The sequence below is a fragment of the Melampsora larici-populina genome, assembly GCF_000204055.1.
Source record: "Melampsora larici-populina 98AG31 unplaced genomic scaffold MELLAscaffold_1, whole genome shotgun sequence".
NCBI classification, from domain to species: domain Eukaryota; kingdom Fungi; phylum Basidiomycota; class Pucciniomycetes; order Pucciniales; family Melampsoraceae; genus Melampsora; species Melampsora laricis-populina.
In genome coordinates this window covers 1,524,960-1,546,571 of record NW_006768765.1, presented here as the reverse complement: position 1 = coordinate 1,546,571, position 21,612 = coordinate 1,524,960, and the positions used below count along the sequence as shown (strand labels likewise).

The 21,612-nt window shown below is 40.3% G+C and overlaps 5 protein-coding genes across 5 annotated transcripts; 3 read left to right on the top strand and 2 right to left on the bottom strand.

Moving 5' to 3' along the window:
- Window positions 1-840: 840 nt before the first annotated feature.
- MELLADRAFT_58511 (uncharacterized protein) lies at window positions 841-1,498 on the bottom strand (the record flags this gene model as incomplete). Its single annotated transcript, XM_007403554.1, has 4 exons — window positions 841-959; window positions 1,033-1,074; window positions 1,143-1,231; window positions 1,311-1,498. The coding sequence occupies 4 exons, from the start codon at window positions 1,496-1,498 to the stop codon at window positions 841-843; spliced, it is 438 nt and encodes a 145-aa protein (XP_007403616.1).
- A 534-nt stretch (window positions 1,499-2,032) lies between these two features.
- Window positions 2,033-5,242, top strand: MELLADRAFT_32308 (uncharacterized protein; the record flags this gene model as incomplete). The annotated part of the gene is made up of 4 exons (XM_007403993.1): window positions 2,033-2,811; window positions 2,877-4,374; window positions 4,451-4,883; window positions 5,052-5,242. The coding sequence occupies 4 exons, from the start codon at window positions 2,033-2,035 to the stop codon at window positions 5,240-5,242; spliced, it is 2,901 nt and encodes a 966-aa protein (XP_007404055.1).
- Window positions 5,243-5,671: 429 nt separating this feature from the next.
- MELLADRAFT_46362 (uncharacterized protein) lies at window positions 5,672-10,077 on the top strand (the record flags this gene model as incomplete). The annotated part of the gene is made up of 10 exons (XM_007403994.1): window positions 5,672-6,483; window positions 6,580-6,621; window positions 6,736-7,225; window positions 7,307-7,649; window positions 7,724-7,959; window positions 8,049-8,476; window positions 8,593-8,692; window positions 8,810-9,332; window positions 9,466-9,527; window positions 9,626-10,077. 10 exons carry the CDS (start codon window positions 5,766-5,768, stop codon window positions 9,672-9,674), a joined length of 2,991 nt encoding a protein of 996 aa, XP_007404056.1.
- MELLADRAFT_70444 (uncharacterized protein) lies at window positions 10,074-12,180 on the bottom strand (the record flags this gene model as incomplete). Its single annotated transcript, XM_007403553.1, has 2 exons — window positions 10,074-11,447; window positions 11,539-12,180. 2 exons carry the CDS (start codon window positions 12,155-12,157, stop codon window positions 10,753-10,755), a joined length of 1,314 nt encoding a protein of 437 aa, XP_007403615.1.
- Window positions 12,181-15,644: 3,464 nt separating this feature from the next.
- MELLADRAFT_86891 (uncharacterized protein) lies at window positions 15,645-17,779 on the top strand (the record flags this gene model as incomplete). The annotated part of the gene is made up of 4 exons (XM_007403995.1): window positions 15,645-16,137; window positions 16,227-16,241; window positions 16,306-17,599; window positions 17,767-17,779. The coding sequence occupies 4 exons, from the start codon at window positions 15,645-15,647 to the stop codon at window positions 17,777-17,779; spliced, it is 1,815 nt and encodes a 604-aa protein (XP_007404057.1).
- Between the last annotated feature and the right edge of the window lie 3,833 nt (window positions 17,780-21,612).

The following is a 21,612-nucleotide window of genomic DNA, read 5'->3' as shown; positions in this document are numbered from 1 at the left end:
TTTTAATTACAATAAGATGGAAAATTTTTAAAAACTTGAGCCAAGTTGATTATATCTTTCATCTTGATTTCCTACCACCAGTATTCATCTTTTTACAGACTTCTCAACCCAAAATCACGTGAAGGATGGTGAAGGTTCAACTTTTCAGAAAGGGCACGATCATTGGCCCACCCGAAAAAACCTTTCAATCGTATGAGTTTGCCAATTGCATGTGCAAAGTAGACCTCTTGATTATTCTGAGGGTCAAGTCTTGAAATTCAATCAACCGCGTCTTCAATGACTGAGAAGTTTTAACAATATCAAGGTGTTGTACAAAACATACCACAAAAGATTATTTGACTGATTTTACTGCATATACCAAGCTTCAACAAACTGGCGTCACGCTTGAGGCGAGTCCAGTTGAGTTGCCTATCTATCTTGATTAAAGGGGATCTCAATGCAAGCTGGGATCCATCGTTGCTGTCACCTTTGGTAAAAGACAATCTTCATTTCTAGACTGTAGCTGTGATTCCATTTAAATGGCTTATGCTAAACAGAGCAATTATGTTAGGTATCCGCATTTATTCACAAATCAATCTTCAAGTAGTCTCTCCGTTGACCACAGACTTGAGATGGAAATGTTTATATCTCGATTTTTTTACATAAAGCACATCATGAGAGCTACACTCACTGGTAGGCTACAGATCATTTCTCAGCTCGTAGACCGCCTATCGTTATACTCAAGTAGTGGTAATTGGATCCACTCCAGTGATTACAAGTTGAACAATTTATCTGATTGCAAAACACCCTCGCCATACCTGAGAGCATTGGATTGTATTCTTACACACTCGAGCTTATTTTTCAGTTCTTAATGTCGACATCATTTGGCATCTTGCCTTCTATAATATTCTCACCTGTCTCATCAAATTTTACATTCATAGAATGTCCTACTGAAGGTGCAATAAACTTAGTATGTGAACCTATAAAAAGTAAACTCGCTCAAGCGATGTTAGTTAGAAACACTCAAAAGGAATACTTCATGATCATACATACCTCGTGCTAACAATTTGCCAGTAACAGGGTCCCGAAGAAACACTGTTTGAATGATTTCATGATCAGAACTACGAAAGCCAATATCAAAAAGTGGAAATAAGAAGACGTACCGCTAGTATACGCAAGAGTCTTACCCATCGACTCCACCTTGGCTTCGATATCTATACTGGATCCTTCTTTTCCCGCAGGACGCAAATAACTTAAAAAGAATCATATCCATCAAAACCTTTAATTCGACAAATTATTCTTTCAAGACGTTGAATAAAAACTGAAGTTACCTAACATGTATATCAGTAGAAACTCCTGTCATCCATAATCCTTTTGCACTTAAACTAAGACTACCACAAGTATCAATTATACTTGAAATCAATCCACCATGAACTGATCCAAGTCGATTTAAGTTATGATTGGTAATAGGTAATCGAGCATGGATTAAACCGTCAGGACGAGCTGAAAGGATCTTCATTTTTGATAAACATGTTGCATCGTGTCCTTTGATGGTTCGTTTATGAAATCAAATTGATCAAAATCAAATTCATTATTGGTTATTCATCAAGAGAGTCTTATGATCGGAAAGATGGCTCTTTTGACGAATAGGTGAAGATGATGTACCATTATTCGAAAGGAAGGCCTAAAGTTTCGAAGTGAATTAAATTTATAGGCATGTCATTAGATGAGCAAACCACTTGTCCATCTTGAGAGCCACTTTCGAATAGTAGATTATAGTTTGTTCATGAAACAATATTTCGGTCTGCTCGTACCTTCCAAACTTGATTAACGAATTTTGTACTGGCTGCCATAAGTGAAGTGGTTGAGGAACTGAGCGAGAAGACGAAGTCTCCAGAGTTGAATCACTCCATACAAGATACAAGCATCAGATATGCTTGTAGAGAGTGTGTGTCATATATTTCCAGTGACATGTATTGAAAGTGGTCAACTTTTGCAAACTCAATCGAAAAAAAAGTCAACTTTCTCTTTTGACTTCATCATTCAACCCATCATGCCACCCATTCGACCAACTCACTCAGACACAGAGGATGATAATGATTCAGTAGAATATGAATTTGATCAATCTGACTTTGAAGATGACGATGATGACTATCAACTCGATATCACTGAATCTCTAGCCAATCCAAGTTCATCGACAAACAAACCAACAAAAGCTCAAAAAACAGACCCCAAACGAAGACATAAACAACAAGATGAAGAAGAAGACGAAGAAGATGATGATGACGAAGCTTTCATTCGTGCATCAGCTCAAAAAGCTAATTTCAAAGCTGGTGCAATCGCTCTAAAATCACGTCATCAAAAAAATCAAAAATCCAATACTTTAACTGGAGGTGGTTCATTTCAATCTTTAGGACTTCATCCTGCTTTACTTCGAGCGATCTTGCTTCGTGGATTCACCACTCCAACTCCAATTCAACGAGCAGTCTTACCTCATATCTTAGCTTCACCTGCTCGTGATGTAGTAGGAATGGCTCGGACTGGTAGTGGAAAGACTTTGGCTTATTTGATCCCTCTGATTCATAAATTAGGTGGTAGACATAATGTTTTGTTTGGTGTGAGAGCTTTGGTGATGGTGCCGACTAGAGAATTAGCAGTACAAGTTTTAAAAGTAGGTAAAGATCTGGCCAAGGGATTCGTTCAAGGTGGTGGAACTCAAACTGGTAATGAAGAAGAAGGTGGTGGTAAAGGTGAAGGTTTGAGATGGGGATTGATTGTAGGAGGTGATTCTTTGGAAGAACAGTTTGCTATGTTTGCCAGTAATCCAGATGTGTAAGTTCTTCAATACTACATCTCGATCAGCTTGAGGACTTTGACTGATTTTGATCGGATCATAGGATTATTGCTACACCCGGTCGATTACTCCATTTGGCGGTGGAAATGAATTTGGATTTAAAATCAGTTCAATATATCGTCTTTGATGAAGCAGATCGACTATTTGAAATGGGATTCGAAACTCAATTACACGAAACTCTATCTCGATTACCACACAGTAGACAAACATTACTTTTCTCAGCTACTCTACCTAAAACTTTGGTCGAATTCGCTAAAGCTGGTTTACAAAATCCCAAATTAGTTCGTTTAGATAGTGAATCTAAAATCAGTTCTGATTTACAAATGGGTTTCTTGAGTATCAAACCTAATGAGAAAGATGCAGGTTTATTAGTCATTCTTGCTGACGTGATTGGTGTACCTAAATCAGATGGTACAGAGATTGAAGTTGAAGATTATGAGGATCATGATACTCCTTATAACCGTCGGCAACAATTACAAGCCAAGCGATTTGACAAGAAATCATCCAAAGGAAAATTCAATCCGAATCCAGAATTAGCACCTCATCAAACGATTGTCTTTGCAGCTACTAAGCACCATGTCGAATATCTCACCGGATTATTGGTTTCAGCTGGTTATAGAGTCTCACATATCTATGGTGCACTCGATCAAGCTGCTCGTCGGAATCAGTTGAACGCTTTCCGTGCCGGTCGAACTAATATCTTGGTGGTCACTGATCTCGCCGCACGTGGTATTGATATTCCTATTCTCGAAAACGTCATCAATTACGATTTCCCTAGTTCGGCTCGTGCATTTGTTCATCGAGTTGGAAGAACTGCAAGAGCAGGTCGAAAGGGATGGGCTTACTCCTTAGTCACACAAACTGAATTACCATATTTAATGGACTTGCAACTCTTTTTATCAAGACCACTTCTGACTTGTCCACTTCACCCTGAGGTCTCCCAAAATCCTGATTTCTCAGCCAATTTGGTCTTAGGCACTTTACCAAGGGAAAGATTAGATTCGGAAGCAGAATATGTACGAGAGACACTTGTAGGACCTAATTCATCACTCGTAGCACTTACTGAAGTAGTCAGACGAGCTCAAAAGATGTATATCAGAAGTCAAAGTACCGCAAGTGCAGAAAGTTATCGTCGATCAAAAGCTCTCGTTTTGGCAGGCGAGGGATTAACCGGCACGAGCAAGGAGGAAGCCGCGACTCATCCAATCTTCGGTGCTCCTTCGCCTGAGACTGTGGCTGCACTCACTTCCAAACGAAAGGGACCGTCAAGAGACGAACTATTAGCCAAAGTCAACAAATTCACTCCGACTGAGACTGTGTTTGAGATTGGAACACGTGGAAAGAGTCCAGCAGCTCAACTGATGCGAGATAGAAGGAAATCGATGGGCAAAGTGATTTCAAAACGAGCAGCTGTGACAAAAGAACAAGAAGATGAACAGACTTCGACCAAGGAATCTTATGCTCTTATTGAAGCTCAAAAATCAAGTTTGAAATCATCTAAAACTAAACCCTCTGAAGTAGCAACAGAGGTTGAATTAGAGGTTAGTTTGTGAATTCCTTTTGGTTTTGAAATTTCTATGGAAAGCTTACTTTTAAATATGATGTTGACTACAACAGGATGCATTTGAGATGCCTCGGAAGCGCAAGAAATCAGGACCCACAAGTTATAAAGATCCTGAAGTTTATCTTACTTATGAACAAGATGGAGCAGCAGCCGAAAAAGGTTATAATCTTAATGAAGGCACAGCTCCATCTTTTGTTGCTCAAGCCAATGCATATGGTTTTGATTTAGGAGCTGATGATGAAGGAAGATTTTCGACTACAACCGTTCAAAAAGCATCACAAGTCAGATGGGATAGACGAACCAAAAAGTTTGTTAAATCTAATCAAGGAGGAACTGATAATGTGAAATTAGTAAAGACTGAAAGTGGAGCGAAATTACCAGCTAGTTTTAAGAGTGGAGTTTTTGATGATTGGCAAAAGAAAGAAAAAGTTAGGATTCCAAATGTAGGAGAAACTGAAATGAAAGGACGAAACCAAATGGATTATCGTAAGTATCGACATCAATCTGGAGCGAAGGAAGATACACAAGAATCAACAAATCGAAAGAATCCAAACCAAAGCCATGGGAATGGTCATGGTCATGGTGGAAAAGATTTTAAGAATGGAATGAACAAAGCTTTTGGTAAAACATCAGATGGAAAGAAAAAGTTTTTAGGACCTACTCATACGGTTACTCGAGGAGGGATTGGAGGAGGAGCACATTTGAAAGGCAAAAAAGGTAAAGGTAGACCAGGTCAATCGATTAGGAATGCAGGATTGAAGAATGTAGAACAGATTCGAAAAGAAAGGGATATGAAAGATCGTAGAAAACAAAGAAGTAATCAACCTTCTCGAAAGAAAAGATGATTGAATTTTTTGTTTTTTTATTTCTTTGGAATCATTTTTTGTTTGTTTGTTGATGAGATTAAGATATATATTAATGTTTGATGATCTTGATCAGGAATAAATATTTTGAGATTGTATGAGAACTTTTGTTAGGCTCAACTGCACGAATTGTGAGGGTTAAAGATTTTAGTCATTGTATTGCAAGGAGATTGAAAATTGTTCAGATATTCATTGAGCGTGCCATTATGTATTGTCGACCAATATTGTTCTTGCAGAGTTCATTGAATAGCAGAACTTGAAGTGCAGGGCGGACTCCTGGATTCTAGATGATCCCATTGCCGCGGTGACGGGTATTGCGACCCGTTTGTCCGCTTTGAAATATTTGCTTTGAGCCGCGGCACATTGAGTTTCAAATGAATGTGCAGGTGCTCGCTGTCCAAGCACCATCAAATACCATTCAAGTGTGGTGGATATAATGGCAAGTCACTCCAAGAAATAGGAATCATCTCAATCATCCATCAATCCTTATTACTTAGCATTCATCATGAAATCAAATCCAAATTATCAAGAACCATTAGAAGAAGAAGAGGAAGAAGAAGAATCAAATCCACCAGATCAACAATCAAGAAGACCATTAAATCAATTTCATAAAAAACATCATTCATCTCCTTATTCTCATCCAAGACATCGATTTAGTAAAAAACAATCAATCTCTAGATTAAGTGATCATCAATCTACTTCAAGTCAACTTCATCATTTTCTATCAAACTCTTCTAGTTCTATTCAAAATCAAAACCAAGAACGTAATCCAATCTTATCAAATCATTTAAATTATCATACAATATCTCATTCATCAATCAATCGGACTTCAAGTAGATCTTTCCATCAATCTGCTCGTCGTTTACCAGATTGGTTATCGATCTATTCTAATTCTCAAATACCTGAATCAAGACCTCCTTCGATTTCAATCAATCGTAAAGCAGTTTATGATGCTGAATTTAAAGATGAATTAGCTGGTCAATCTGGTAATGGAATGAGAGTTTGGTATGATACTTATACTTCAGTAGATTGGTTACATGAACATGTTAAACAATCGATTCGTAGAAAAAAGTTAAATCAACTTGTTGGTTTTAGAGGTCGACTTAGACGAACATGGGATAAATCTCAAGGTTGGGTTTTGGTGACGATGATTGGGATGGTGACTGCTTTGATGGCTGGGTTGATTGTTTCTTTGGAAATGTGGTTATTCGATCTTAAAGAAGGTAATTAGTGAACCTCTCTCAAGTCTTCTTTTTCTGTCATCACTCTTTCATGAAAGAATCATGACGGATTCTAGTCTGTTTACTTTTGGAAATCAGGTTATTGTGCTTCTGGTTGGATGACTCCGAAGCGATTTTGTTGTGGAACGCCTTCCCGACCGATTCCAACTGCCAACTCAAGCTCCTTTTCCCATGCATTCATCTCATCAATCCCATTCAACACGCTCTCCACTCAATCCACACTCCGATCATCAGCTTTCTCATCCAGTTCATTCATCCAAACGTGGTCCACTTCTCTTACGACAACTTCATCATGTCCGAATTGGATTCTATGGACTGACGTCGTATCATCCGATGGTTCAGATACCCATCGACGTTTTGTAGGGTATTCTGTTTACCTTTTCATAGCACTTTGTTTTGCTGGATTATCATCTATAATGACTGTTTACCTATCAAGTTCAGAAAGTGTTTATTCTGCTAAAGATCGATCACATGATCCTTCAATACCCTCTTCGTCTAAAACTCTTCAAACTTCTAAACCATCTTATGAGAACATCCGTCATTGTGAATCAGTTCCACAATCTCCGGAAATCCATCAACCATCGTCTAGTTCTAGTCCATTGAATGAAGAATCGGATGAGACCTACGTTCCTAATGAACCTTCTGTCACCACTCCTCGAGCCCATAAAGTCGCTTACTTTGCTGCTGGTTCAGGTATACCCGAGATTAAATGTATTCTTAGTGGGTAAGTCTTTCATTTTGAATTTAAATCTTTGAATGATCATTTGATTTTGGATAATTGATCCAATCCTTCCTAACCGAAAAGGTTTGTAATTCGAGGATATTTAGGATCATGGACTCTTTTTACCAAATCATTTGGTTTAGCCTTATCAGTAGCATCAGGATTATCATTAGGAAAAGAAGGTCCATTGGTTCATATTGCTTCTTGTATTGGTAATATCTTTACAAGATGGTTTAAGAAATTCGATCGAAACGAAGCTAAGAGAAGAGAAGTCTTGAGTGCGGCTTGTGCTGCTGGTGTTTCGGTGGCCTTTGGAGCTCCGATTGGTGGGGTTTTGTTTTCACTTGAAGAAGTGTCTTATTTCTTTCCTCCTAGGGTCATGTGGAGAAGTTGTTGGTGTGCTTTAGTGGCTGCAGCTACATTGAGGGTATGGATTTGTTTTCTTGTTGGGGTCTCTTTTTTATGATTCTGACGGTTTTCGTTTTGGTTGTTTGGGTTCAGGTGTTAGATCCGTTCAAGACTGGAAAAACTGTCTTGTTCGAAGTTACTTATGATCGACAATGGTACCTTTTTGAACTTATTGGATTCGTCTTGTTAGGTATTTTAGGTGGTGTATTAGGTGCTTGGTTTGCTCAAATTAACTTTTGGTGGACTCAGAATGTTCGAAAACGGACTTGGTTACAATTCCATCCGATTGCTGAAGTTTTAATCGTCACACTTGTTACCGTCTTATTAGGGTGAATTTGACTTTTTCCATTATGTTTCATGTTTTTTTGATTTCTTTTTTTGAGTTTACTGATACTTTCTTTGGGAATGCGTTCTTTAGGTTTTTTAATCAATATCTTAGAATGAGTGGATCTGAATTAGTTTATGAAATGATAGCAGAATGTAAAACGAACGAATCTAAAGATTTATGTATACATGATCCAAATCAAACTGGGCCATTAATCTTATCATTAACCATCACAGCTCTTTTAAAGTTCTTATTGACCATCGTTACCTTTGGGATCAAATGCCCAGCAGGAATCTTTATACCTTCTTTATCGATCGGTGCACTTTTAGGTAGAAGTTTAGGTTTGTTTATCGAATTTGGATTCCATCGGTTTCCTCATCTTGGAATCTTTCATCAATGTTTTCTTAATCGAACTGATGGATTTGGTGAAGCTTGTGTCTTACCTGGCGTTTGGGCTATGGTTGGATCTGCTGCTATGTTGGCTGGGGTGACTAGATCTACGGTTTCTTTAGTGGTTATTGGTGCGTTCTTTGTTTTTGTTTTGCTTTAGTGTCTGTATATTTTAAAAAGTTTGTTGATCTTGAATGGAACTTTTGAAATCTGATTCCAATATACTTTTTTCTTTGGAAATCTTTAGTGATGGAACTTACAGGTAGCTTGGTTTATATCTTACCAATTGCTATTAGCGTCTTGGTAGCCAAAACAACAGCTGATGCGATTGAGAGTCGATCGATTTAGTAAGTCTTGCATCGATCTCAACAAGATTCTCATTTTAGATGTTCAACCCCAAAGTAGCTTTCATAATTCTGTGCATAAGAACTCACGGTTTATGATGTGATTTTTGCATAATTCAGTGATTTAGTAATCGAAGCATCAGATTTGCCATACTTGGATGCGAAATCATCACATCTACATTCCGAAAGACCAAGTGAGATTATGGATTCAGAAGCGATGACGATTTGTTTAGAAGATCGATTAAAGATTTCAGAGATCCAAAAGAAAATCGAATACTTATCATCTTCAAGTTCGGCTGGGGGATTTCCATTAGTTAGTCAAGATGAAGTAGGAGATCAAAGGATATTGGGGTATATCGGTCGTAGTGAACTTGAACATGGGATTTCATTAATTTCGGAAAAAGTTTTGAAGTTGGATCCATCGATTAAGTTTCAGAGTGAGAAAGAGATGGTAGATTTAGATTTAGATTTAGATTTAGGTGAAGAAGAAGAGAGTAGAGCATTTGTGGGGAGAACTAGTAGGGTTGAAAATGATGATGAGGATGAAGAAGTGGATTTAAGTTATTTAGTGGATCATGCTCCGGTCACGGTTTCAGTTAAATCTCCAATGGAACTTTTACATGAGATGTTTGTAAGGTTAGGTGTAAGTGATTAAAGAACTTGTAATGATTTAGATTGGGCATTTTTTTCTTTTCGGTATGATGTTATTTGATTTTGATTTTGATTAAAGGGTTTCTTGTGTTTCATTTTTGCTTTGGTTTGGTTTGATTCAATAGGTTAGGTATCTAGTCATTCAAGATGAAAGAGGATTATATTTAGGTATAATCGAAAGGAATAGGTACGAGTTTATTAGAATGATTTTTTTTCAAGGAGAGGAGGGTAAGAATCGAAAAGATTGACTTTTTGTTTTTTGAATTTTTTCGGTTTGGTGGTTAGATGGTTAAGATATCTTAGTTGGATTGAACATCGAAAGAAATCTACTTGATAAGGGAACATCATGGCTTATGGGTGATCAAATGTTTTTTGGTTGGACTCGCGGGAGAGAATTGATCACTCTATTATTGATCATCTTTATCACTCGATTATCTTTTTCTTTTTCCTTTTCTTTGTCTTTTTCATGAGAATACCTTGTTTTATATTTAAATCGGATCAGTTATTTTAAATTTTCATCATCATCCTCATTGTATTGTACATATACTCTTTTCTTATCTTGTTTAAACAATTTTCATGATTCATTTACCTCTTTTTCCTTGTTGATGATCTAGTTTTGGAAGGTTTTGTAAATTTAACGGAAAGTTTTTCATTCAAATCACTAGATGACGATGTTGGTTTTTTTTAGGTTTAGTCATCCATCTTAATTCAATGCATAGTAGAGTCAACTTATATGGAACATTTTTTGATTACTCTTCATATATTTCTATGACATTATGAAATAATATAACCAAGCATGTTACAGAACATTGAGAAAATACTTGAATTACTTCAAAATTCCTTCAAACTCCAAGAAATCTTTCACAAGTAGAATCAAACCAAAAAAAGAATGTAATTGATCCAAATGAAGTAAAACAAAATCATCGTAACAAGCCAATCTTCATTACAAGCAAAAAAGAATTCATCATATAATCGAGATAAGATGCGAAACAAACAAATGATTACAAGAAGTCATGAAAAGAAATCAAACTAAAAGAATTCATTATCAATAAGATATATATATATATAAAGATAAAATTGAAAACAAATCATCAAAGCATACATCGATCTCAAACATTTAATCATCAAAAATTACACCCCTCCACATACATCATAAAGAATCAATAAGATGAGAAAAACAAATGAGTGAAAAAGATTGATGAGCCCCAAAAACATTTCAACAAGAAAACCAATAGAAAGGTATATAAGAATTGGTAAAGTGAGAAACAACCTTGATAATAGGTATCAAGTCAACTCCAAAACCCCAAAGTAAGTGTAAATAATTTAACCAAAGGGGGTGATGAGAGAGAAAGAAGAAAGAGAGAAGGAGAGACATTGTTCATTGTTCATAAGGAATAAAGAGAATCTGAATATCAAGTTTCCCACCAACTTTTACCGGTTCGTTTGAGAGTTTGATCTAGAGCGTTTTCCAGTACGATGATTTCGTTTGGTTTCTTGTGTAAAGGTTGAGTGTGATCTAGATTAAATTGATGAAACTGATGATCGAATTGATTTAAAGTTTGATGAGTGATTGAGCCAGATTCATCTGACAAACTCGGTTTCGAAGCCAAGGCTGCATGACCCGATTTAATTAAAGATTGGATTTTATCTTTAAAGGCTAAGATCTCTAAATCATCTTCTTCATTGGTGTCAATGATCCCAATCGGTTCTTCCATCAAAGGTGTAGGTGGAAGGATATAGTTTTTCATCGAAGGTATAAACTCTCCCATGAGATCTTCTTCTTCGTTTAATTTTAATTGTTGATGAAAGCTTTCGGTGATCGATTCGATGGATTGAGTGGGAATAGGTTTGGTTGGAAGGGTAGATTGATAAGATCTTGGGTTTCTTGGGGTTCTTGGAGTATGGATATGAGTCACTTTTCGTTGAGAGGATCGTTTGGACATTAAGCGTGGTCGGACCGGGGTTGAACTTTCGGCTGGGATCGGTAGGCTTGTGTATTGTTCGTAGGGAGGTGGTGGGGAGGTCGGTAAGACTGGTGTTCTAGGTAATCGAGTTTGAGAAGGCGATTCATTCAATCGATTTCCTTTCCAAAGTTGAAATGCTACATCTATTAATCATCATCAAAAACAAGAAGGTTTCATTTAAAATTAGTTTTCGATTTAGATTCATCAAAAAGGGAAAAAAAGTTAAAAACTTACAACCGATTGCAGAAGTAAAAAGAGCGACTTCAAGTGCTGAATCTAATATCGTACAAGCCACACTCTTTCTTCTCTTCGATTGTCTTTCTTGAAGTTCATCAGTTTCAATCTCATCCAATTCACTTGGGTCATACTGTTCTATAGTTTTTTTAATATCTGACCAAAACCCACTAGGCGTAGAAGGACTCTTGAGATTGTCTGTAAGTTTGTTTGATTTGATGATTGGATGTTTAGGATCAGATGGTCTGGTCATGACCATCAAAGATTGAGGATGAGATGATGATGATGATGGAGAAGGAGTAGGATTAGGAGTAGTAAGAACTGGTTGAGGGTTTACTGAGAAAGTGAAACAGTTTGTAGAATAAGAAAGAGAAGATGGAGATTGTAGAAATGGATGAATGAAACTAGGATGATGAGATGGTAATTGACGAGATGAACTAGCAAAGTTTAATGCAGATCGATCTCGTTTACCATTTCGATTAGCTGTAGGGTTAGTGTTGGGTTGTGAAAGGTTGTTAGTGTTTGGATCGGATTGGATCTTGCTGGTTGATTGAGTGATGATAGGTTCTGAGTAAGATTTAGTCATCATGGGTTTCATTAGATTACGTTTAGATATCATTGGTTTGGAAGATTGGAAAGCTGGATGATTGTTTGGATAGATTGATTGAGTTGGATGAGTCATCTTTTGAAACTTGAGTAGATCCACTTCAGAACTTAGATTGTCTGTGGTTCGATGAGAATTGAGCTTTTGATGTGTAAATTCTATCGAATCGATTCCTACTGGCTCTTGAAGCTCTTGTGATCTTGCTTTGGAGTGTGAATTTAAATTCGGATTCTGGTTGGTTTTGACGTTCGGAAATCGGAACAGGGGCTTCCTTCTCGCTCGGAAACAGCCAACAGGGGCTCAGCTTTAAGCTTAAGTTTGTGTAATTCTGTGATTGGCTTCGAGGGTCAAAACTTTACACTACGGTGCAAACTTTAAGGGCAAATATGTGTTCAAAACACCCCCAGTAATCACATTTGAGAAACATGGGACTTTACCTACCAGTGACAAATCTGTTTTGTAATTGTGATGTGGATTTTGAATTTTTGTAAAATATATGTAGAGCTGATGTACTTGGGTCATAATTTGAAAACACAAATTCTCGAGGTATCTTGATACCTCATCAGAACATAAATTGACCACAACATAAACTGAATGTGCCCATTATGATTTCACCAGGTACTTCACATATAATTTTCATCTTGGACCGCTCAGTGATGTAGATTGTTCATGAGCTTCTGATACCAAAGCTCTGTCGCAAGCAAGCCCACGAGACCCGAGGTTCGACTTTTGGAAAACCAAGTCATGAAAACCTTCACTCAAATCAAGTCATTTCCCTTTTGACAACAAGTCTCAGATCACTTTTCACATTGTTCCGCTCTTTGACTTGTTTTTTTATTATCTCTTCTTTGTTTTACTTTCTTTTCTCTATACTACTATCATATCCATTCCCTCGTTTCCCTTCTTATCCAATTTCGTTCATCAGTCTCGGTGGCTGCTTGGATTTGATTCGGTTTTGATCAATGACCCCCGCCTTCCACCTTTGCGCGACCTCATATATCACTCTTCTTATTGATACGGACCTGAGTTAGGCCATACAACCAAAGACCAATCAGTTCCCAACTTGAAAGGCTTGGTGGGTATAGTACGACACATCTTTCTGTGCAACATGTACTAGATGAACTGAGTGTTTCTGCTTTTGCGTGACTTCAGGTAACTCAATTTCACCGCCGCGAAGATTGTCGGTCCGATGAACATCTGTCGACCTTGCATACCGATCGTGATATGATATTCTTGGTAAGTGAAGTATAGCTGCTTTATGCCTTCATCTCGCTTTGTATCTGTCTGTCCAGCCGTTATTCTAGAGTTGCTGACCCATTTTGATCTCTCCTGGTCATCACTAGTCCATGGTGATTTTTTCTGCTCATTGGATGTCCTTGTATGGAACCCAAAGGATTGACTGGATATCCTTTGCATCGAATTTTGTTGCTCTCAATCGGCCTCTCAGTTCATCCTCAAGTTTCTCAAAGTCCAACCCCCAAACAATAATATATTTCTCCCTGGCAAAAACTAGTGGCAAGAAGATGTACCGTACTGATAGATATTGACTGAATGGGGATTGGCTCATCATTTCCTTTTCTTTTGTTATATATCATTGGGATTTTCTTCTATGGCTACCTACAATTACTTCTTTACATTAAAAGTCTTTTTGTTGAACAAACATTGTTGTTTTTCTTATTTGTACGGTACATCCGGAACGTATCCAGCGTCTCATGTCACTGTGTTGCCCCAGTAAGCAAAGTATTGTGACCAAAAGGAAACCAAATGATGCCAACAGAGGAAATCAGAAATCAAAATCGAGATACCAATACCGATGCAATAAAATGACAATTAAAATTGAATCAAAATCAAACCGATCAAGATCTGGGTTGGATTCATGTTCCAGAATCCATGTTTGGACGATGTGTGTATTGCATTTCATATATGTAACCAAGAAGATTATATCAGCGATATGTCGTAAGTATGTGTGACTTTTATTGTTGATACCTTCAGCATGCCTGCTGATTACATCACGATTATGTAGGATGAGTGTTGAACAAAGATCAGAATAACAAGTTCGCAACGCAACCACATATGTTTACATCATGTTTTTACTGGGCATGTCATCAACATATGAAAACAACATCATTGGAACAGGATGGTGAAATCACATAAAGATTACGAATCTTTTGAACCGCAGTGTAGTTCAGTGCACCGACGGTCTTACGTCAGGCAAGGCGTTGACGAATTGCGGAAGGTATGTGCATACATTCTGCATGTTGATCTTATAGGGCCGTCATCAACAGCCTGCAGACCGTCGATAGAGGATGGTTTGATTTGTTTTTCAGAGGGTCCTTGATCAAGCACGAGAAATGGTATACACTCATTACTTGTATGAACTGATACAACCAGCAGAAAATCAGAAAGATAATGGCTACATTAAAAGAAAAGAAATATGACGTCGCTAGTGCCGAGACGCGTCAAATGTCGAGCCGACGGGTATTTTTCTAACAAATCGATAACGAGCCAAAAGAGAAACCCATCCAATTTGGGTGCCGAGGATATTGTTCAAATCCTGGGATCGATGGCAATCCATCCATTTATGGTGTCTTTGCTTGTTGTTGATATACCGGGTGTTCAAAGCAAAGATGAACAAAAAAACATCAAAATATAATGAAGATACCAAACAACAAGGTTAAAAAAAGTGGGTTATTAAAATTTGCGTTGGTTGCCGATTCGCGCGCAACTTCTGATTGGTGAGACGTGTAAAACTGTGACTTTGGATTAGGACCAGGTTGGGCTTTCATGACTTCTCTGTCAATCTTAAAAAATCGTCATCAGCAAAATAATTTCATTCCTATCAGCCTTACAAGAAAAATGTCAAATGGTTTCAAGAGGTCAGGTTTTCCTGATCCTTTCAAACAAGTCCTTTGTGCCTGGAAGACTTTTACGTAAATTCAAAGCTATGAGCCTGGTAGCCTAAATTTCATTTTCCTTAGCCAAAATCAGAAAAAGAGATAATAAAGATATGGAATTTAGCTGTTTTGATGTAACACCAAAGAAGTTCAATAGGATTGAGTTCACAATGAAATTTATGCAGGAAATTACAGATGTGAGCTGCATTCTCATTAACCTTTTGAAGCAATGAGTTCTATTCAGCAAAGCCTGATTGGGTTGACAAGGCTTTGTCAGCACAACATCCTGGGATTTCATGGTTGACGGTACCCAAAGGCACGACGGTACCGTCTGTTTCCACGATGTGAGGCGGGGTCGGACTATGGGCAGAGGAGAACATAGCCGGGTATTGAGGGTAGGTTTCTCCCGGTATACACGTGAAGTTTTTGCAAGGCAAAGAAAAATTTCCTACACAAAATTTTCCTTCACGTGTTAATTTACCATAGCCAAAATTCCCACGCCAACATCCAGAAAATCTTCTCACTCTTATCTCACGGTTAAGCCTTTTTGCTTAATCTTTCCTTTTTCGAATTAAAAATTTTTTCTTTACAATCCATTAAAACTCGCCATGTCAACTGAAAACGATAACACAACAACCAACACAGAAAAATTTAACGCAATGATGCGGAGATCGAGTGATAGATTAAGGGGAGGCTCAGTCCCCCCACTGGATTCGGAACAAACAATCAACCCCCCAATCGAGACAGACCAATCAAACCCCTCTAGTACAACAGGTAGCCAGAGAGGTAGGGGTCGAGGAAGAGGACGTCGGAACGCGAGAGGCTCCACCAGGCCCGGAAATGGAACTGGTCCAGTGGGAGAAGGCACCCCGGCAGTGACTCTAACGGCCCCAGAGACGGGAGACAATACGAATACTTCCAGACCATCTTCACTGTCAGCACCTAATAACAAGGGAGGTCCGAATGCTACAAACTCACTTACTCCTAACGGTGCACCCGCCCAAGGAACCACTGGAACCACGGTCATCCACCCTTCGGGAAATGGCCCATCTGGCCTAGGAGGCCTAATTTCAAAAGATAATGTTAGCAATGCTACAATTGGTGGGTCTCGAAATCCATATTACCCACTGTTGGTGTTGCCGCGATTGCGATGTATTCCTCCACGCTCAGATACGTGATGCCACCGAGAGTGAAGCCTCAGATGAGTGAGACCAATATCAAACGAACCCATACTAAATCCAGTTGGTCACTTTTGTTCCTTGTCATCAGGTCAAACGTCTCCGAGACGTGAGAACACCACCGCTGTCGGTGTCAGTCCACCGAGGGGGTTTCATTCGTGGTTATTAGCCAACGGGCTGGCAGTCGTTTCTAACCCAGACACAACCACAACTGTCGCGCAGGGTGCCACCGCTACGTTAGGATATATACCGAGGTCTGTTACCGCCAGGCAACAGACTCTGACAACGAGACCTAATCAACCCACCGAGAAGCCTACCGAGACCGTTCCTCGAACCGTGATTTGTCTAGACGGAACTGATGGGATTGACAAGGTGGCACCGGCATCAACGACAGAATCGGATTCCTCTAAGACCGTAGCGACAACTAAACCTGAGGTCGGAGAAAAAGGAATCGAAAACACGGGTTTAGTAGCTCTCTTGAAGCACTGGGCCGACAAAATTAAACCATTAGACGGATACATACCACTCTCTATAATGAATGTTAACTGGCTGAAGCAAGACTTGATCAAGATTTCCAGTAGGCCGAAAGGCCCAGACGATAAGAAAGACAAGTACTATGGTCTAGGCGTACCAATCGAATGGAAAATGAGCTTTGGTGAATGGGTGACAGCGTTTGATCTCTTTGTCGCCTACCTCTATTACTACAAGCACGATGACCTAGCGGACAAGTTCAAGATTCATAAGGAGAATGTCTTTGCTATCAAATGGGAGAGACTGTGCTGGCCGATGGCCTTTCGATATGACATGGCAATTCGCACAACTGTACTCACCATTCGCAATGCTGACGGGAAGCTTGCTAACCCCGCGGAGCGAAACGAATCAATAGAGAGAGACGCAAGATTGGACTCGGAGCGATTAGGCAACTTCCATCCTAGATTTGCAGACATCAACCCGTACGCTGATGGTCAATGTAAGGCATTCATTAATCCAATCAGTGGTGAACCATTACGAGCAAACCAAAACTCCTTTCAGTCTAATCTCAACGAAAACTTCGGTGTCAACCATGCGAGTAAACCGAATGCGAGGTCGTGGGCCTTCGCCAATCAGGTGTCTTATGATGGTCCGGGTAGCGTCAATTATCATAATGGATCAGATGATAGATACGGCAGCCGAGGCAACAGAGGCCGTGGTAGAGGAAATGGTTGGCCTAGTAACGGGGGTGGGAATCGTGAAGATTATCCTAGAGGACGCCGAGGTGGTGACGGTTATGAGGACCGGAGAGCTGAAGCTAGTGGATCCTGGAAGAGAGATGATCGTCGTGAAGATAGGAGAAACGATGATTGTGAACCGAATGGTCCTAGATATGGAGGCCGAGGAAAGGCAAAGTAAGCCTTCTTGGAAATTAGTCTTCATGCTCAACCTTGTCTTTAGGGGACTGTAAGAAGGACGTGAACAGAAAATGTCCCGGCCTGTGTTATCCGCCGATGGAGCGTGTGTTGTCCGCTTGATAGAATTTCTTGATTTGTATGACCGAGAACCCTTCTGCTCCCAGTACGGTGGTATAGACCATGTCCGTGTCTACCTGATATCCTTCACGATTGTCATGTAGTTTCTTGTCCTGGATTTCGCGTCTGATGTATTGAGAAATGATATCAAATCAGTTGGTTCAAGGTCAAATTTACTGACGTCCCGTACCTCCTCCGTACCTTGTTTAGCGCGATGGACCGTAGTAAGAGGATGAGAGGTGCCACTCCTAGACTAGTCGTTGATGAGACGTCTGATGAGTCAAGAGAGGTGAAGTTGCTACCTTACTGCAATTCTGGAAGAAGGTACGACTCCCGTTGGCCTAGAGAAACTGCGTTCTGTGACTTAAACTTACATAAGTGGAGAGAGCTGGTGGAATGGCACGAGATAGGAGATGACGCAATTGAGGTGTTGGAAGGTTGTGAACACGGATTCCATCAGGGGATTCCGGATCATACGCTGGGTAACAGGAAGTGGTATACACCGAGCAATCACGAATCAGCTATTCAGGCAGCAGAGAAAATCACCAACACGATAGCGAAGGAAAGAAGGGCAAACAGGGTTTTTGGACCGTTTACTCACATGGAGGTCTTCAATAAAATTGGTTTCTTTAGATCTAGCCCGATGGGCAGTGTAATCAATGGAGACGGGTCGTTTCGGATTATCAACGATCTCTCATTCCCACAAGATGACGAAGAAACACCGTCAGTAAATAGTTTTGTCAATAAGAAAGACTTCGAGACAAGTTGGGACGACTTCAAAGTCATCGCGATATTCTTCAGAACTCACTCAGGGAAGTATAAGGTGGCAATCTTCGATTGGGAGAAAGCCTATCGGCAGATCCCAATCCACCCATTGCAGTGGAGGTTTCTCCTCCTTATGGACCTCAACAACAGGTTATGGCTAGACACCCGAATCCAGTTTGGAGGGGTTGCTGGGTGTGGTGTGTTTGGAAGACCGGCCAACCTGTGGAGGAAAATCATAAAGAAACATTTCAAATTAGTAGCTGCATTTCGATGGGTAGATGATAATTTACTCATCAAGGAAGAAACTAACAAAACAATGATTCAGGATATTGTACGGCTTAGTGCAGAAATGGGTGTGGCCTCTAATGACGACAAGGTTCACGAGTTCGCAGATGAACAGAGGTATATAGGGTTTATTTGGAACGTAGCTGAAAGGACTGTGAGGTTGCCAGAAGAAAAGTTTAAACAACGAAGTCAGCAAGTAGACGACTTTCTGGTTCCTGGAGCGTCCTTTAATTTGAAGCAAGTTGAGAAGTTCATCGGACGGTTAGTACATACAACATATATAGTTCCAAATCTTAAGTGCTACATGCCTAGTTTGCACAGGTGGGAGGCCGAGTGGAAGAATCCGTCGGCAAAGAGGAAGATACCTGGAGATGTGAGAGAAGATTTGTTAGAATGGCAGGCCACACTGAAAGCGTTTACACCAAGGAGGATCATACCGGACAGTGTCCCAGTAGACGTCCAGTGGGTAGGGGACGCCTCAATGTCTGGGATCGGGGTATTAATCGGCACCAAGTGGGCAGAGTTTCGTTTGGTGAAGGGATGGAATCTGATCACTACGCCGAGAGGTAAGCGGAATATCGCTTGGGCGGAAACTGTGGCTATACGTTTAGGGCTTTTAGTACTCAGTAAGATCATGGATGTAGGAGGTAAAACGTTCATTGTGCTTACCGATAATACTACCTCACAAGCGGCAGTTGAGAAACATAAGTCTGGTGACATGGCCGTGAACAAAGAATGGAAAGTGATTCAAAGGTTGTTAGCAGACCTTCATTGTGACTTGGTGGCGGAACGAGTTGAAACAGGGGAAAACATGGCAGACCTGTTGTCTAGAGGTAAGGATAGTCGTAGTGAGGATGATCGCGTTGTGATCGAGGTTCCAGACGACTTGTGTTTAGTAGTAAAACAGTGTTCTTGAAATGCATTTCCTTCTTTCGGTCTCCTCGTTTGCTACAGTTGCTAGCAGACCTTTCCATTGTTTGGTGAGGAGACTAGCCGGTTGCCGGAAGGTCGACGGGTGGTAAATTTAAGTCCAAGACATGAGTTGAGGTCGGGAGTGGCGTTTTAGAATAAAACGCCCACCTCAGAAGAAAGAGACTCCGACCTTACTTTCCCCTCTTTAGAATCTGCCTGAGACCGTAAACTAGATCATAATATAGAGTTTAGGAAAGGTTTATACAATGTCGACGATACCTCAGAAGATGTGGTGAAGACTTACATGCTGAGTGGAAGCTGGTTGGAACCAACAATCAAACACTACAACGCGGGGGTAGCAAAGTTGTTGTTATTCGCGGAAGAGAAGGGAATAAGTCGATCGTCACTATTACCAATCGACCCAAAGGTGTTATGCGAATTCGTGGTGTGGGCAGGCCCGAGTTTAATTCAAGGACCGTCAGACTCTGGTAGACAGCCGATCAAATCAAGCACGATTCGGACTTACTTGTCAGGAATAAAGGCCTGGCACCTCTTTCATAACTTCGATTACCCTCACCAGACGACCCCCAGAGTAGAAGCAATCTTGAAAGCGGCTGCGAAGTTGGAGCTTAGGGAACAACCGAAAGAGAAGAAGAATCCGGTATTGATCAGTCATTTGTTTGGGCTTGTAGAAACGTTATCAGACGGTAAATTGGAACATCAAGTTGCTTACACTGTAGCATTGGTGGCCTTCTGGGGAATGGCGCGTTTGGGGGAGTTGCTGAAGACCTCGGTGACCATGGACCAAGTGAAGGTTAAAGATATTGTTTGGAGCGAGAAATTGGACTTCGTCAAGATTAGGATTCAAGGCGCAAAGACGGCAGCTGTCGGAGAGATACAAAGGATTCATTGTCAATGCCAGAATTCCCTATTAGACCCAGTGAGTGCGTTGAAGAGGTTATTAGAAGAAACAAGGGCGACCGACGACGATCCAGTTTTCTCATACCCAAACGGCGAACGAAGGATAACCTTAACAAAGGCGCGGTGCCAACGGATATTTGAGGACGTTTGGTCAAAGCGTATGAGGACGAAATTAACGGGGCACTCCTTCAGAGTGGGAGGAGCCTCCTTACGTTGGAATTTAAAAGTCCCATTAGAGGATATTGTAACATTGGGGAGGTGGAAATCTAAGGCGTACAAACTTTATATTAGGGAATATAGTAGTACAGAGCTGTCAAGTACGGTAAAACTATTGAATGAAATCAAGCTTTCGTGATGATTGGCAAACTTCGTCAAGAGATTTGTCCCCGATCTGGTGCATGGTCATGTAGAATAGGAAGCCCCATTGTGGTGATTAGGGGGAGTCTCGTGTGACCCAGGCCACCGTAGATGGGAGTTCGCAGGCTCAGGACGCCGCCCTGAGTCACGGGGAAGCGCTCTCTCATCTACGGTTCTAGGTGGTCCTACCTCCCCCTGCCTATTCTAGGCGGGGGCCCCCCCCCAAGAAGCCTAGAGGATTCATGAACGAAGACTTTAGGTTTGAATAGGATGATACCTAAGACTTGTAGACTATGTATGATACAGATAGTAGGATACATTTATCGTGACATGCATGAGAAAAGAAATTGATAACATCTAAAAGTTAGATTACTTTTAGACTGCACAACTCATAAGACTCCGTTGAGTAAATGAGTGGATGGTTGACGGTACCCAAAGGCACGACGGTACCGTCTGTTTCCACGATGTGAGGCGGGGTTGGACTATGGGCAGAGGAGAACATAGCCGGGTATTGAGGGTAGGTTTCTCCCGGTATACACGTTGTAGAACTTATAACCCAACAAGGGTTATACAGAGCTGGAAGAGGATAATCTACTAATAAAATGACTAGTAGAAGTTGTCTAAGGACTGCTCTTCTAAAACAACACAATCAG